This window comes from Neomonachus schauinslandi, chromosome 1, assembly GCF_002201575.2.
Source record: "Neomonachus schauinslandi chromosome 1, ASM220157v2, whole genome shotgun sequence".
Taxonomy (NCBI): Eukaryota; Metazoa; Chordata; class Mammalia; order Carnivora; family Phocidae; genus Neomonachus; species Neomonachus schauinslandi.
Window position 1 is genome coordinate 138036185 of NC_058403.1, and position 17584 is coordinate 138053768.

General features: G+C 36.7%; 2 protein-coding genes across 6 annotated transcripts in view; one reads left to right on the plus strand and one right to left on the minus strand.

The window, feature by feature from the left end:
• Positions 1-2619, plus strand: part of RARB (retinoic acid receptor beta) — a 385733-nt gene extending 383114 nt beyond the window's left edge. For 3 of the 4 annotated variants that reach the window (XM_021678917.2, XM_021678919.2, XM_021678920.2), the window contains one exon: positions 1634-2619. In XM_021678917.2, the coding sequence (XP_021534592.1) occupies positions 1634-1830 (197 nt within the window). In that variant the 3' untranslated portion in view covers positions 1831-2619. The remainder of the gene's footprint in view (positions 1-1633) is intronic. The other variant, XM_021678921.2, reaches the window with a different exon arrangement.
• A 584-nt stretch (positions 2620-3203) lies between these two features.
• Positions 3204-17584, minus strand: part of TOP2B (DNA topoisomerase II beta) — a 60819-nt gene continuing 46438 nt past the window's right edge. For both annotated transcript variants that reach the window (XM_021678922.1, XM_044920589.1), the window contains exons 28-36: positions 17281-17475; positions 14303-14447; positions 13959-14120; positions 11866-12067; positions 10228-10307; positions 8972-9082; positions 6251-6373; positions 4604-4698; positions 3204-3692 (exon numbers count right to left, since the gene is read on the minus strand). In XM_021678922.1, coding sequence (XP_021534597.1) covers positions 3525-3692; positions 4604-4698; positions 6251-6373; positions 8972-9082; positions 10228-10307; positions 11866-12067; positions 13959-14120; positions 14303-14447; positions 17281-17475 — 1281 coding nt within the window. In that variant the 3' untranslated portion in view covers positions 3204-3524. The remainder of the gene's footprint in view (positions 3693-4603; positions 4699-6250; positions 6374-8971; positions 9083-10227; positions 10308-11865; positions 12068-13958; positions 14121-14302; positions 14448-17280; positions 17476-17584) is intronic.

Here is a 17584-nt window from a genome sequence, read left to right on the forward strand (position 1 = left end):
AAAAAAAAAAAAAAAAAAAAAAACCACCTCATATCTTACCCTACTCAATGATCTTAATAGATTATGAGTTTATAATTCAGGTGACTAAGTGAACAGAAAAACCTTTTTTTTTCTTTTTTTTAAAGATTTATTTATTAGAGAGAGCGCACGTGTGCAGGGGAAGGGGCAGAGGGGGAGGAAGAGAGAGAATCCGAAGCAGACTCCCTGCTGACCACAGAGTCCTGCAAGGGGCTGGATCCAAAGAGCCTGAGATCATGACCTGAGCCGAAACTGAGTCAGACGCTCAACCGACTGAGCCACCCAGGCGCCCCTAGAAAAACTATTTTCAAGAGAATGTTCTATATATTGACAGGCTTTTTGATTTTCTAGTTTTATACATTTCATTCCTGTCCAGACATGTTCTGGTTGATATAAACTTGACTGCAGTTTTTCCTGACCATCCAAACCTCAGGAAAATGAATAGTACTTAGGGCAACTGTTACTGGTGAAGTTTCTCTCTCAAATCAATGTTGCTATCACTCTCTTGTGTATGGGCAGATTTACTTCTGCACACTTCTCGGCAAAGGAATTCTTGCCTTCCTGAGAGGTATGAATATTCCTTGCCTAGTGGTTTTCAGTTTGAGTGGCAACTCGAGCAATTACAGAAGCGCCTGGAGCCGTATGACAGTTGAGTGCTAGAGTAGGGTTTTTCCGTGCAGAGAGAGAACTCAGCAGCTATCCCTAGTACCAAGTGTGCTGCTGTCATTCTCCTTCCCCATTAGCGTGCTCTGTCTCTGAAGACCTGGCTGAGCCAAGGAACAAACTACATTTCAGAAAGTGCTTTAAAAACATGGTGAGCTTGTTTGACAAGCAGTCTCAGTTCTTGAGCTCCTTCTAAGAGATTTTCTTAGTGAGCCATTCTGAATTCATCCCTAGTATGGGATTAAAGAGTGTCTGCAAACAGCAGATACCAGTGCTTGGCCATTATAATTGTGAGGTCTTTGATTTTCAAAACAATGAGGCTGTTTAACTTAATACTGTCATTCTCTATATCTAGCTAGACCAGTGCTAATAGAATTTACTGTGATTATGGAAATATTCTATAATCTGCATTGTCCAATACAAGTAGCCACTAGCCACTCGTGGCTCTCGAGCACTTAAGAAGTGGCTAATGCAATTGAGGCACTGTTTTTCCTAACGGTATTTAATTTAACGAATTTAAATTTAAATCACCACATGTGGCTGGGGCCTACTGTGCTGGACAGCGCGGTGCTACATCAACTTGATAATCACTGCACATTTATTACTTAAGTCCCTTCCTTCATTTGTGGGTAACTGGTATCCTTGACAACTGTCTCGTTTTAAGATATGCTCCTTCTGGTCTTTTATCAAGAACTTCTCTTTGTAAATATATCCTGCTAACCTTTCCTGAAACTGACTCAGGCATGGAATCATCAAATTTAAGCAAGTCCCTGCATCTGCGCTGCTTTCCTAGAGATGAAGTAAAGATGTTTAAATGTTGTAAAATCAGGACAGCCTCTGGGAGGCACTGGTAGCACAGTTTTCACCATTTTTAAAGTAGATGAAAGTTGATCCCAAGTTATTCAGCCTAACTCCCTGTCTCTACCAGATTTCTATTATTTCTCTTTAAAAGGTGCAGAACGTGTAATTACCTTGAAAATGGAAATTCCTGGATCAATGCCACCTCTCATTCAGGAAATGCTGGAGAATTCTGAAGGACATGAACCCTTGACCCCAAGTTCAAGTGGGAACCCAGCAGAGCACAGTCCCAGCACCTCACCCAGCTCAGTGGAAAACAGCGGTGTCAGTCAGTCACCACTGGTGCAATAAGACACTTTCCAGCTACTTCAAACATTCCCCAATACCTTCAGTTCCAGGATTTAAAACGCAAGGAAAAAAAAAAAAAACATTTTTACTGCTGCTTAGTTTTTGGACTGAAAATATATTAAAACTCAAGAAGGACCAAGAAGTTTTCATATGTATCAATATATACTCCTCACTGTCTAACTTACCTAGAAATACAGACTTTTTCAATTCTAAAAATCAGCCATTTCATGCAACCAGAAACTAGTTAAAAGCTTCTATTTTCCTCTTTGAACACTCAAGATTGCATGGCAAAGACCCAGTCGAAATGATTTACCCCGGTTAAGTTTCTGAAGACTTTGTACATACAGAAGTATGGCTCTGTTCTTTCTATACTGTATGTTTGGTGCTTTCCTTTTGCCTTGCATACTCAGAATAACCAAGACACCAAGGTTGTGAAACAGACTACTGTTATGTGTCCGGCTAAGAAAGGCTCAAAAAAATAACTGTCTTGCTTTCACAGAGCAATCAGGACATCAAGGTAAGGAAAGGGGACTGTTGTACAGTATGACAAGATAAAACTAGAGAGAATTCTAATTTAGTTAGTACGGAAGCTTGTCCTTGCTCTTTTTGACGCTCTCAAACTGCGTCTTCTATTTTATGTTGCCCAGTAAAAAGATACAAATTCACTGCACTAGCAGAAGAGAATTCTGTATCAGTGTAACTGCCAGTTCAGTTAATCAAATGTCATTTGTTCAATTGTTAATGTCACTTTAACAGTGGTATATTACTTAATGACATAACTACACAATTTTTTTAAAAAAAGATACATTTTTACAGTAATGGTAGCCTCCAAGGCAGAAACACTTCTCAGTGTTAATAAGTTTTTTGTTTACCTATTCACAAGCCATTAGGGAAATTCATGGGACAATTAGCAGACTGGTCTACCACCTATACCATGTTAAGTCCAGTGTCTTTTCTGATGCGTGCCTGCTATGGAGGGTTTTTTCTAGCCTCCTTGATGCCCAGGGGCTAATATGAACTCTCCAAGGCATGGACAGAGAATCTGCATCCTTTGACCTTGTTCGATCACTATGAAGCAGAGTGAAAGCTGTGGTAGAGTGGTTAACAGATACAAGTGTCAGTTTCTTAGTTCGCAGTTAAGCACTAGTGGATTTTTTTTTTTTTTTTTTTTGATATATTAGCAAGTCTGTGATGATGTACTTTCACTGGCTCTGTTTGTACATTGAGATTGTTTAACAATGCTTTCTATGTTCATATACTGTTTACCTTTTTCCATGGAGTCTCCTGGCAAAGAATAAAATATATTTATTTTAAAAGTGTATGGGAGCTTTTACTACACTTTCATCTTACTTATAGTAAAGACACAGAGTACACAGTTCCATTTTTAATGTTTAAATTTCATTTCAAAAAGCAGGTCTGTAGTCTGCAACCATGACAATTAAAATCTGTGCTAATGCACGGCAGTCTATAAGTCTACAAGCCAATCAGACAGTACATGACATTTCAATGAGTAAAAAAGAGCATAAAACTGTATGTGTAAGAACAAAATGTTAAAAGGCCTACCACAATAATAAAAAACCATCAATTACATCATCACATTAAAATAAGCCAGATGTACAAAAGTCTGAGACAGAAAAGACAAAAGGACAACACAATTTATCTGTTGAAAAATGTTTCTGTGCTCTTTGGGCACTTAATTAATTAAACATTGCAAAATCAACATCTTCTTCTTCATCAGACTCTGCAAAATATTTTACTTCTTTCCTAGCCCTACCGGTCCGTGGCAGAGAAGGTGGTTCAGAAGTGAAGTCTGATGGGAAGATGTCCACATCTGAATCCTGATCAAAAGATGTTTTCTTCGGTTTCTAGACAGGTTTAAAAAAAAAAAAGATTTAAAACCTCAAAGTTAAAAAAGACTAGTGTTAAAATGAATTATTATTCCTTACACTTCATTTACATTTGAGAAATATTGCAAATAATGAGGTTACTAAAATCAGAACTGTAATGCTGACTTAAGTCTAAGACCAGTTATCTAATCCTTTTTCCCCTTTATAAAAATGAGTAAGTCTACTAATCTGCCACCTTGGTGATCATTTTTTCTGAACTTCTATATTGCCAAATAAATATGTACAGTGTCCAGATTAGTAAAAAATTACTTATTTAGTAAGTACCTATCAATTCATGAAAGGAAAACAAGACTTAGGCACAGCATGGAGTACACACAGTGTTTATAAAAACGCAGGGAAGAGTCATCAAGATGGACCAGAGGCATGGAAGATGACTGGATGGAAAAAGGTCAAGGTGGAGAGCAGCGGAAAGCTAAAAAATCTCAGTGTTTGTATTTTTAGGGAGAGAGAGAAAAAAGAGGGACATCTGAGGTTTTTCTTTTACCATAAAAAAGACTGAAAATTAGCCATAGTCAAATGAATTCAAGTTAAAAGAGGAAAATCAAATTAGCCCTGGTCAAATAAATCCAAATTAAAAAGAAATAGTCTTTATTTGGCATGAAAAATAATTATTTCAGGCAGGTAGCATATAACTTCTATGGCTCATTGGATGAAATAGAATACTCTTAATTAAGTAGGCTAATTTATGCCATACTTTTATCCAAGAAATAGTACTGATTGTATGGATTTTATAATTCTTTAACCATATACAAAGCCCCCTATGCATAAGATAGGCTAGGTTTAAAGCTGTTAAAAGACATAGTAATAAGCCAACTAAGCTAGTTATAGATCATCATAAAACAATGCATTAAAAAGATGTCCCTAATTACCTTGCTTGTTGTTTTGGATGTTTTCCTGCCAGGGTTATAATCACCTTCATTTTCAGAGCCAGATGCTTTCCTTTTCTTTGCCCCTCGGCCTTTACCTTAAAATGATACAAAGGTTTGTTTTGTTTTGTTTTTCTCTCTCCCAAGGTTAAGTGCGATATAAAAAATAAATGCCACAACATTATATTTCACTTCCTTGGCATGCCCCAATCAGTACTGCAATCCTGGTCTCTAAATATAAATGAGATAAAAATGTTTTGGCAGCATCATTTCAGTTCTGGGATTGATATGACTAAAAAGTATGTCACAAATACATTTAAAACTAGCTGGAAGGTCCTGGTGACAAATTTTAATGACCAAGCCCGTGATACACAAGAGAAAACATTGGCATTATGAACATGTAGTCCTTGGGCTTGAAAAGAAAATGTCCTCAAAGAGTGCTTTTTAACTTGTATGTGATGAAAAAAAAAATTTAGTTTCTAATTTGTCATAGACTAGTACCTTTAAAAATATAAAATGAATCACTAGAAAAGTAATATATATTAGTACAAATTATGTTTGAATGTGTACTCAAAATTTTACTTATCACATATTAGTAACAACCATTTTAAGTAGCACAGTCTTAGAATAAACGCCCAGTATTAATCATGTAATAATGTCAATTCCATGTTCCTTCTCAGACTTAGAAGTACCACATGCAGTTTTTGTTTTTTGTTGTTGTTGTTTTGCCATCTGCCTAACCTCTTATTCTCGTTGGAGGAGGAAGGGCAAAAGTAACATGCAAATGGTGACAAAATATTCTCCATCCTACAATGATGCCAGATGCCACTGAAACAATGGAACTAAAGTGCAATTCTAAATTTTAAAAATTCCTTAAGAGCTATGACTTACCAGATTGTATTAGTAAAGACAGCCTAAATGATCTTGGGATGTTTATCAAATGAGTCAATGAAATGGCACTTGTGAATTTATAAAAGTTTCCAACCATGCATACCATACATATGGACCTCCTCAGTGACTTTCTTTTTTGTCCCTATTCTCCCTTGTTTCCATGTAGGTCTCTATCTCCTCATCCCAACCACCACTTTAAGACATGGAACACATTGATGGTAATATCTGTCGGTTGGATAAAAGGTTGAGCAATGACCCTTAAAAAAAAAAAAATAATGTCTTACACATATATTTTAAAAAGCACCTTTAAGGACTTTCTAGATTCTGGAGGCAAAGGAGGGGTGCCAGGGAGAACTGATGCTGGTGCCCTTACAGGTCCCTTAGTACAGTGATTCCATTTCCTAGATGAGCAAAAAGCTCCAGTCTAAGAGTCCTAGCTCCAATGAGAGTCACTCTCTAGGTGGTGAGGAGCCCTCATCTGACTCTTTAATAAACTACTTCCAGTGAGTCTGGGGCAGGGGATCTTTGAACCATTCTTAGGTGTGCAAGTTGCTTACTTAACCTCTTTGAGTCTCAATTCCCTGATTTATAAAACAAAGTGCTAGACTTCCTCTGGACACTAACTCAGCACTGATTCTTAGACACATTGCTTACTGAGGAGCAAAGCAATTTAAAACAAAACAGGACACAGTCTCTCTGAATTCAGTGAGTAGAAGAGACTTTTCCACATGGCATACATTAGGTTAACATAATCCTCACCTTTTGGGGGTGTAGTCTTCTTTGGAATGCCAAATTCTGAATCTGAGTCAGAGTTGATAGGCTCTACTTTCTTCTGTTTAGGAGCTCTCTTGGGCTTAGCAGTTGTATCTGAAGACGGTTTTCCTATTAAGCAAATTTCCATTTCATAAATCAATGTAATATACTTACCAACAAACTGCACTCAAGTGAATCCTAATTTCCTACTGCTGATATGAAACTGAGTAGCCTTAAATGACAAAATGGTTTCTTTCACTTGGTGCCAGTGTAAAGGCAAACAATTTCTCATAGATGACAAAATGCTTTTTATTTAATCATGAATAATTTGCCTTCTGATATTTCAAGTGAGATTATTTTAAACAAAGGCCATTAAAGTGAAGTAACTTTAATGAAGTGAGCAGTAACTTTTAAAAAGCAGTAGTCATGACAAAAAAGTAACATATTTGACATTAATTATAACTCAAGTATAACCACATTAAGTCCTAACTTCTAAAATGTTTTAGAGAAAAAAAAAACAACACATTTTTATGGGATCCTCAAATACCATGAATAGAAGCTGATTCACTTCCATCCAAAAGTGGAAATCCAGAAACGGCACTTTTATATGGAAAGAAATGAAGATTCCAGGTAAGTACACAATAGATCCAAAGGCCTTTGTTTTTATGAATTTTGTTTTTAAAATAGACCTTGTTTTTCAGATTTACAGTCTATGTGAAAACTGTGATAAATCAGTCTTGTGTGATTAGTAAAACCTACTTTGGAAAAAAAAAAAAAGCATTAAATTAACCAGACTTTTTCTATTACCAAAAAAAAAAAAAAAAAAAAAAAAACAGAACAGGCTAATTATATGGAAAATGTATTCCCAGGCCCAATTTGAGGTGCTAGGGTGAAGGCCCCTCATTAGAACAGCAAGTGGTAGTGGTAGCCACAGATTTTGTGGCTTTTTCCCCAAGTCCTTACGACTAAATGTACCACCAGAGCCACATGGCAGGCAGTTCCTAACGCGAGTATAGGTTCATATAGCCGTGTGTTCAGGAACCACCTTTTCTCTTCATTAGAGTTTGCAGGCTTGTACTGTTCGGTGGCACTTAAAACTCTACCATGCAAATGCCCAAGTCAGATATCTGAGTGCTATGAGATTTTTCGCTATAAACTACTGGAGCTACAGAATTTAACTTGTATAGTAATATATGTAATTTGGAGTTAACATAGATGACCTCACAGAGGGACAGGATGCATCCTCTCCTTGAAATGGTATTTTGTGGGAACTGTAGTTTGGGAAGAGCCTAGAGGAAGACTGAGGGCTTCAACTTTTTCACACAGGGCTTCAACTATTTCACACAAGGGATCACCTACGCAGATGACACAAGGCTAGTTCAACTACTGGTGAAACAAGCAAACAGGACAGTTGGTGTGGTATGCTAGTGTTTTAGTTAATACTCCACTCTAACTCATTATGTTAAAGAGGAGTGAGGAGCTTGATGAAGGAAATAGGTTGATATGTTCAAAGAGGTGATATGGCTCCCAGGTTTTCAGGGTGGTTATAAAGTGCTCAAAAGATGCATAAAGGGAAACTAGGGCCTGTCTGAGTTTGAGTTCCCCAGAAGCAGATCCCACCTGATCCCAAAGCAAAGACTCAAGTACAAGTACTTATTTGGGAGGTGAAAAAAAAAAGTACAAAAACGAGACATGAAGAGAAACCTGTCATCACTCTAAGGGCTTATCTCTGAGCTTATCTCTTAACATGAGCAATCCCTGAGTCACTGTAAAATACACACCCCACAGTTAGCCTACCTGAGCGGCAAGAGCACTAATATATTTGCAAACCAGCTTTTCTCAATCACTAATAAAGGGTGGCTGGGGTGGGGAAATACGAACATTCCAACATAGTAACAAAAAGTCCTGAGGCAAAGAAATACAGACCCTGGCTAATATGTACTGAAGTGGTATGGGCAGGGCACCTGATGTGTTGGCCAGAGAAGCTCTTATAGTTAATTAATTTCTTACCATGGTCCTAGTGCATTCAGAGTTAAGCAGGGATTTTTGTTGTTGTTCTGCTACATCTAATACATGTGTGTCTACAATGGTATTGTCTGTTTTACATTTGTAAGGTACTGAAAAGATTGTCCACACTGTATGTTTATTTACTTGCTATGTAAGGAACACTTAGCTTTTAAACACAAAGCACTAATACTGACCTTCAAAAATACCAAGACTGTGTACCTTGGTGTTAAAAACAGATTCATGAATTAAGTCAAATCAACTTAGATTTATGGACAACCTAAGGTTATGGATAAGAATGAAGCTACATGACACAAAGAGAACCTCAAATGAACTAACCAGTTATTCCAAATGAGGTGTTAAGATAGGACCTACATAGATAACACAATCAGGCAAGACAAAATTTTTATCTATTTTACAACCTAACAACTATAGGAGACCTTATTAGAAGGTCTTATTAGAAAGACCTTTTCTAGACCTTATTAGAAAGCTATCTTTAGTATCAATGTATGGGATTATTTTATAATTACAACTTTAGAATGAGATCTTATACACCTTTTAGTAATTACCTCATATGGTTAGAAAACAAGAGGGATTCTCCTTAGATGCGTTTATACTATTTTCTAAGTCCAAGTGCAAGCAGTTTCAAATTATATTAAATTTCCTTTAATATCAACTATATATCATTTATGCAATGCTTAACAACATCAAATAAGTACATACCCTTTTTAGCAGCTACTGTTTTACTTGGAACCTTATCTGTTTGTTTCAGACCAAATGATGGTGAAAAAACAGAGGCAGAATCTTCTTCATTACTGTCAAATTTAGCTGAATCTAAAAAGTACAAAGTTTTTCAGTAAAGAGACTATAAGGACCATTTAATAAACTTTGATTCTTTACTGATGACTTGTCTTTAGCTAGATAATTGATCTTATGAATTTCTACTTTGTGATCATATAGTCCATAATAACAGCTGAAAACAAAAGATGTAACCATGTTATATTTCAAAAATGTTAACTCTGTTGTAAAACAATATAGAAATGCATAGAGTAATAAAAATTCTTAACAGTCCCAAATGTTCATCATTTAAAACATAACTGACCAACTCAAAAATACTGATTTATTTTAAAATGGAATATTAAAAAGTTCTCACTGTGATTATTTTAGTATCTACACATCTAATGCTATTAACCATTTCAGGAATATCAGTAATAATGTTCAAATCTAAGAGAGTAGTAACTTCATCTTTTAAAAACCAATTTTAAATCATTGAAGGTCAATTTAAAAGGCAGGTAGGCTTACCTTCAGTTTACTTTTACACTCAATCAGTCAATTCCTCCCTCCATTTCTCCCTCCCTCCCTCTGTCAAGCCAAAACAGGAACTCTTAAAATGTCTACTTGGATATGATAGTTTTATATAAATGTTTTGACATCCTGTCAAAAATGCCTATCTATATTCACAGAACATATACCAGATCTATGTCTGTCTGCCTGTGTGTGCGTGTGTGTGTGTGTGTGTATACAAGACAGTTAAGTCTACGTAGATTGTTTTGACCTTAAAAATTCCACACACAAAAATACAGGGAATAAAAAGTATATACCCCAATTAAATTTGCTTCTATGAAGGGTTTAGTCTTTTAGTTACTACAGTTTACAAATCTGAATATTAGTCCCTTTGTAGTTTTTAAAAAACTGTCACATATACATTCATATTGCCATGAAAATCAAATTTCATGTTCCAAAATTTATCTTTTTCTCTATTAAGAGACTATACCCACATCCATACACTTCATACACACATCTACCTACCCACCTAAATGGTTCCATATTGCCTATTTGACCAATTAGTTGGTACTCATCTCAGGAAGAGTAAATAAACCTTATTATGTTGAGGGAAATGTAAAAAGAAGTTTTCTACTCATAAAAAATCCATAGCAATAATACAGTAAGTAAACAATGAAAAGACTGAATGAGCATACCATCTTCTGACTTCTGAGAGTATGAAGGAAATGAGAAGAGATTCCCAAAATCTTGACTTTTTTTGTCATGTGAAGATTTTCTATTAGAAAAATTAAACAACCACAGTATAATTTAAATATATGGTTTCAACCTTGGTAAATTATATATAATATGTACTAAGGGATTATAATTACAGTTCTCTCACTGGTCTCTCTTTGTTAAAGACAGGGTAACCAAACTCTTTTTTCTGTCTCATATTCACAGGTGTGCACACATACACACACAGAGACACCAGAAAAGCCAATGATTTAACATGAGAATGGAAGTTGAGCAAAAGTTAAAAAGTTATTCAAAATATCGCTACATTAAATTTTATGATTAATAGAACTGTTCCAGAATTCAACATCAGTAAATTATTGCCAAAAACCTAAGGAGAAAGTCTGAATCTCTGTCAGTCATCACTAATCCTATTTCTGATCCTAGACTGCATATGATAAAACATTTCTTTAAAATAGACAGTAAAGCACTTCCTTTAAAAATTTGAAATAGCTGTTGACCCAAGCACTGGGTGTTATATGCAACTAACGAATCGCTGAACACTACAACAAAAACTTATGATGTACTATGTGTTGGCTAACTGAAAATAAAAAATTTTTAAAAAATAAATTTAAAAAACCTGAAATAGTGGGGCGCCTGGGTGGCTCAGTTGGTTAAGCGACTGCCTTCGGCTCAGGTCACGACCCTGGAATCCCTGGATCGAGTCCCGCATCGGGCTCCCTGCTCGGCAGGGAGTCTGCTTCTCCCTCTGCCCCTCCCCCCTCTCATGTACTCGCTCTCTCTCATTCTCTCTCTCTCAAATAAATAAATAAAATCTTAAAAAAAAAAACAAAACCTGAAATAGCTCACAAACTTCACATCCTACACCTTAGTGTTTGATAGTCTCTAGAGGCAAAAATAAATAAATAAATAATGAAAAATCAATCAAGGCCAAAGTTAGGGAAGAAAATCAAACCTCCCAGTTCTAAAGTTTTAGTAACTTCTCTGAACCATGTTGTCCGACTATGTCCCATAGGCCTGCTGCCTATTTTTATAAATAAAGTTTTCCTGGAACACAGCTATGCTTATTCATTTACATACTGTTCATGGCTGCTTTCTTGCTAAAATGGCAACACTGAGCAGTTGGAACAGAGACCATACGGCCTGCAAAGCCTGAAATATTTTCTATAGAGCCCTTTATGAGAAAAAACCTGCCAGTCCCACGCTATAAGATATAGCAACAGTTCAGTAAACAGCTGCAATATTACCTAGATTTTTTCCTTTGTGAGGAGGACCTTACCTCGAATGATGACAAATTCTTAGATACAGTTTACTATGAGATCTTTTTTTTTTTTTTTAAGATTTTATTTATTTGACACAGAGAGAGGCAGAGCGAGCACAAGCAGGGGGAGCGGCAGGCAGAATAGGCAGAGGGAGAAGCAGGCTCTCTGCTGAGCAAGGAGCCTGATGTGGGGCTCGATCCCAGGACCCTAGGATCATGACCTGAGCGGAAGGCAGCCACTTAACCGACTGAGCCACCCAGGCGCCCCTACTATGAGATCTTTGATAGATTTCTAAATAACTGCACCATGTAAGTGAACAGTAGTTGCTTCATTACTTACTCTGGAGTAGCTTTTGATTTGCCTGGTGAAAATGTATATTCATCTTTATCTAGGCCATCTGAAGGAACAAATTCATCTTCCCCATCATTTGTTATGGGAGATGCTTTAACTTTCAGCTCCTCTAAATCATTATTGTCGTCATCATCATCAGCATCATCATCCTCTTCTTCTGAGAAATCAAATGTGTACTTAGGCCTTTCAGCTAGGAGAAAAATAAAAGTGAAGGTTAAACTCAAATCCAACTTTATCCACATATTATGAATAATGCATTTGAAAATATTCCAGCTATCTCTAACACAAGAGTAAAAAAGAAAAGACAAGCATTCAGGAAAAAAAAAAAAAAGCCAACAACTTCGGCCTCAATTATTTTGATAATGTTAAGTGTTCATCTTGTTCTTCCCAGGAGGCGAATGGGGTAATGCTGCATATGGAAAGGAGAGCATAAACTAATGAGATTAATGATTAGGGTGCTATTTGTCATACTTAAATATTAACTCAGAAATAGTGGGGAATATAAGCCATTGTAAAAGTGACTACTAAGATCTCCCATTTCTACAATGGGAAGGCCAATTTACTAGTCTTAGTGCTAAACGTTCTCTTAACCTCTTGCACTAAAACTTCTATCTTCTATTCACAGTAGTTTTACTATGAAATGACAGTATTCTTCAGATGAATGAGAAAAAATAGAGATAAGACCTGGGTATATTACTAAAACAATAATTTAATATAAAGCATAAAAAGTACCAACTATGGGGAAAGGCACATTGGTATAATGCAAATAACTTTTACAATTTCTAGCATATATTATGGGAATAAAATTTTTAAAACATTTGGGTGCTATGTAATTTTATACTTCATTTTAGATGTATGAGAAAGCCTAAATATAATTTTGAAGCATCTAATTTAATAAATTAATTTTCACATAAATTACTCATGTTAATTCACCTACATTGTACCACCTATGCACATTAGGAAAAGAAAGTCAATCACCAGTGATTAGAGAACCGAAGAATTTAAGGCCTGACACAGAATTTAAAAAGTATCTCCCAGAGGTAAAATAGCCATAATATGGTATCATTCATTTTAATTAGGACTTACTAAAATTTGAGAAGAATCTATAAAATAGGACACTCAATTTTTAAGTACTTGAAGACTTCAAATTAATGAATATTCAGAAAGGATAAAACTGCCTATTTAACAACAATATAGAATAACAAAATGCTATCTTCATCCTAACTCTAGCACTGCAGTTATATAAATTATGCAATGTGCATGGAATCAGACTCCTAAAGCAGGAGGAAATTTTTCATGGGGAAAAAAAAAAAAGGAAACAAAACTACAAAGTACTTCTATTGCTCTATCACTGTCGGTGTTCTACCAAGGTACATTTTTTTTTTTTTAAAGATTTTATTTATTTATTTGACAGAGAGATAGAGAGAACAAGTAGGCAGAGAGGCAGGCAGAGGGAGAGGGAGAAGCAGGCTCCCCGCCGAGCAGGCAGCCCAATGCGGGGCTCGATCCCAGGACCCTGGGATCATGACCTGAGCCGAAGGCAGCCGCTTAACCAACTGAGCCACCCAGGCGCCCCTCTACCAAGGTACATTTTACCAAACATCTTCAAACTATGGAGGGAATATAACCGAAGCTTTTTAATAAAAATCAATAAGTAGGGGCGCCTGAGTGGCTCAGTCGGTTAAGTGACTGCCTTCAGCTCAGCTCATGATCCCAGGGTCCTGGGATCGAGCCCCGCATCGGGCTCTCTGCTCAGCGGAGAGCCTGCTTCTCCCTCTGCCTGCCACTCTGCCTATCTGTGCTCTCTCTCTCTCTGTCAAATGAATAAATAAAATCTTTAAAAAAAAATAAAATAAAATAAGTAAACTTGATTTACTTTAGAGTAATTTATGTCCAACTTTGCTAAAAACATCATTCTGTAAATCAATTTTTTTTGTTTTCGTGAACTGTAACTTCTGAAATACTAACAATTTAGTACTTTAATAGCATTGATAATACTAATAATACTAACTTATATGAGTAATATTAACTTGGTCAAACTATAATATACAATAAACTAAATATACAATGTATCAAAATACCAGCTGCTCTCCTAAGCAAAGAATCTCTTGGAATAACCACAGGTTCTGTTTCTTCCAAGTCACTTTCTGACTTGGATTCATCATCTGACCAAGGATTCCGTTTCTTCACTTTCTTTGCACTGGATTTACCAGATGATGTAGGTGTTTTTCTCACCCTGGTACCTAAAAACAAAACAACAACAATAAAATATCATTAGTAAAAATATAAAATAACAAGTGTTCATGAAAATTGAGAAATTACATCAACTATTAGAAGAAAAAAACACAGTAAAAAAAAAAAAAATAGTAATACCCTGTACATACATGCATTTTCTCACAAAAAAAACTTTGTAACAATTCCTCACCAGGCTCCTTTTTCTCCCTTTTGGGTTTGGGACCTTTATTTACAGGAGCTGACGGGACCAATGCCTCTTCTCCAGTACCCTCTACTGGTGTTCCACTGAATTCTTCATCAAATTCTACTTTTACTGTTGTGGTATCAAGATCACCCTACACATTAAACAAACAAATACATAACCAGAAGTAAAAATAAAAATTAAATTAACACCATTCATTTTAGAGATACATTTCCAGCCATAGATCACGTCTTCATATAAATAAAAAAATAATAAAATGTGATTCTACTGAGGTCCAAACAGAGGACTTTGATCAGACCACGTTTTACTTTATCTATAGCAAATGATACTGCTTACCACTCTAATATTCTGATACACTCTATGAGATGACAGCTACTTAAAATCAACTGTACAATTCACAGCGCTTGCTGTGAATTGTGCAAGACTGTTGAATCACAGATCTGTACCTCTGAAACAAATAATACAATATATGTTAAAAAAAAAAAAAGAAGAAGAGGAAGAAGATAGCAGGAGGGGAAGAATGAAGCAGGGGAAGTCAGAGGGGGAGACGAACCATGAGAGACGATGGACTCTGAAAAACAAACTGAGGGTTCTAGAGGGGAGGGGGGTGGGAGGATGGGTTAGCCTGGTGATGGGTATTAAAGAGGGCACGTTCTGCATGGAGCACTGCGTGTTATACACAAACAATGAATCGTGGAACACTACATCAAAAACTAATGATGTAATGTATGGTGATTAACATAACAAAAAATTTTTTAAAAATCAACTATAAAAAATAAGAAGGCAGCTTTTGATTAGCAAAGGGACTTTCAAACCAATAGCAAAATACACCAAAGGGTACCTGCAAAATAAGTTCCTATAGTTCAGGCCTCTACATACTAGAAACACATCAGATTACTGAAGGAAGATAAGCAACATGTCATGCACTGCTAGGCATTAGTCAAAGTCTCCTTACCCCAAGATTATTAAAAGACAGAGAAAGACACAAGAACAAGTCATTACAATACAAATAACAAATATGGAGGGAGGTATAAAAGTAACCCGTGGGGAGACGTTAGCAACTCTGCCAAGAGCAGGGTCAGGGAAGATTCCATGGAGAAGGAGCCTTTCTAATTGAGTTTTGAAAGAATTATGTATGTTTGCTAAGTGAGGAGAGGGAAGGAAGGAAGAGCACCCCAGTTTGCAAAAGATACAGAGGCACGATTGCCACATTGTATTTAGGGAATTACAAACAGTCTGCTAGGACTGGAGGAAAGAGTAGCCACACAGAAACATAGGAAGGCATGCAGTTGCTAAATCACTGAATACCCGAATCTGTGTGTAGTCAGTGGGGGAGTCACTGAAAACTTTTAAGCATTTGTGCAATAATCACTTATTTTTGGAAATATCACTTGGGTAATAAGAGACTAGACAGAGATGAATGAAGTGGAAAAAAGTAGAAGTCATGATAAGATCACGAGAGACAGGAAGACTAATTAAGAGGAACACTACTGTCAGAAAATTTATGGAATTCTAAGACAGTATCAATGGGGACGAAGATAAGAGGGTGGATTTTGGAATTGCTTCAGAGGCAGTCAATAGGATTTAGTTACTGATTAAATGAGCAAGTCCCAGGTTTTGGACTTGTTAGTGATGGCTGATAAGGCACAGGGGTGAAAGAGGTTTTGAAATCAGGATAATGGGCTCAGTTTCAGATATGTGGAGTTTGGGCAGTGGGCATTCAGGTGGCTTTATTATCCTGGCCCTCCTGAAAACATTACAGCTTAGGGACACAGATTTAAGAGTCATCAGTGTGAGTGAAAAAAGCTCTGGGCATAGATGAGGTTATTTGAGACTAAGTAAGGTAAAGAGTGCTAAGAACACCAAGCGAAAAGGAGAGAAGTCATTTCCTAAAGAGGAACCGATGTGTGGTAGGAAGCTACGTAAGAAGGAAATAGTATAGATGTCAGTTTATCACAACAGTTTGAAGAGAGTGATCTCTTTGGCATCACAATGTTCCTATGCTTTCAAATATTCGTTCGGCAGAGAACTCTCCAACCCTCTCACTCCAACTCTGAGGTTCATTTCCCAAGCTCTAATTAGACTACTGGACATATCTACATATCCCCTGGGTTCTAAAATCAACCTGCCCAGAAAAATCTGCCTCTCTCTTTCAGACCAGCATGCCTCCTCTTCCCTCAACTATGAACAGCCCTCTCAGTGTTTCCTTCTTCTGGCTAACTCTTGCCCAACCTGCTGGAGGGTAGGTAAATCCCATACTTTTAAATCCTCAATAGCACCAGTCAATGCCAATGACATAAGAGGTGCCTGGTAATTTTTTTAACTAACAGTAATAACAAATAAATAGTAAAAAAAATAGCTTACTTTGAAAACCACACAGACCCTTTTCTGCTTATGAGACGTCTTGAATTGGTCATAATGTAGAATTAAAGTTTCATTTTTAAGTTGATACACTTTTTTGGTTGTCATTCCATGATTTTAAGGTAGAATGCTGCTGAATAGAGTATTTCTCTCATTTTAAAAACAGAATCAAGGGGCGCCTGGGTGGCTCAGTCGTTAAGCATCTGCCTTCGGCTCAGGTCATGATCCCAGGGTCCTGGGATCAAGCCCCACATTGGGCTCCCTGCTCAGCGGGAAGCCTGCTTCTCCCTCTCCCACTGCTTGTATTCCCTCTCTCGCTGTGTCTCTCTCTGTCAAATAAATAAAATCTTGAGAGAGAGAGGAAGGAAGGAAGGAAGGAAGGAATTAAAAAAAACAGAATCAACTAAGTAACTCCTTACATGTATGTGGATCCCTGACTTATGTTTTCTTTCTGTGGACCAACTGATCTCATAGAACAAATGATTGCCTATCACAGTGAAATAGAAACAAAGCATGACTTAAGCACACAGTAAAATTAAAATACATATATACATCATTATGAAGATGGAATCCACCAATGAGCTAAAACAAGAGATATGTCATACCTTTTTCTTCTTCAGCAACTTTTTGCTGACATCTGCCTTCATAGCAGTAATTTCAGGAACTATTCTTCTCCCATAAGGTGAGGGCATTGTCTCTTCCAATTGAAGTTTCTTCACCTTAGGTTTGCCAACTTTACCTTTTATTGCTTTTCCAGCCATTCCGGCCAGAACATCCTCTCGTTCTTGCGCTTCCACTTTCTGAAGTATAATTAAAAAGGAGGCAAGGGGAAGAAGGTGGGTGCATAAACAACTCATAAGAAAAGACAATCACTACTGCATAAGAAATAAAACGAATATCACTCATTAA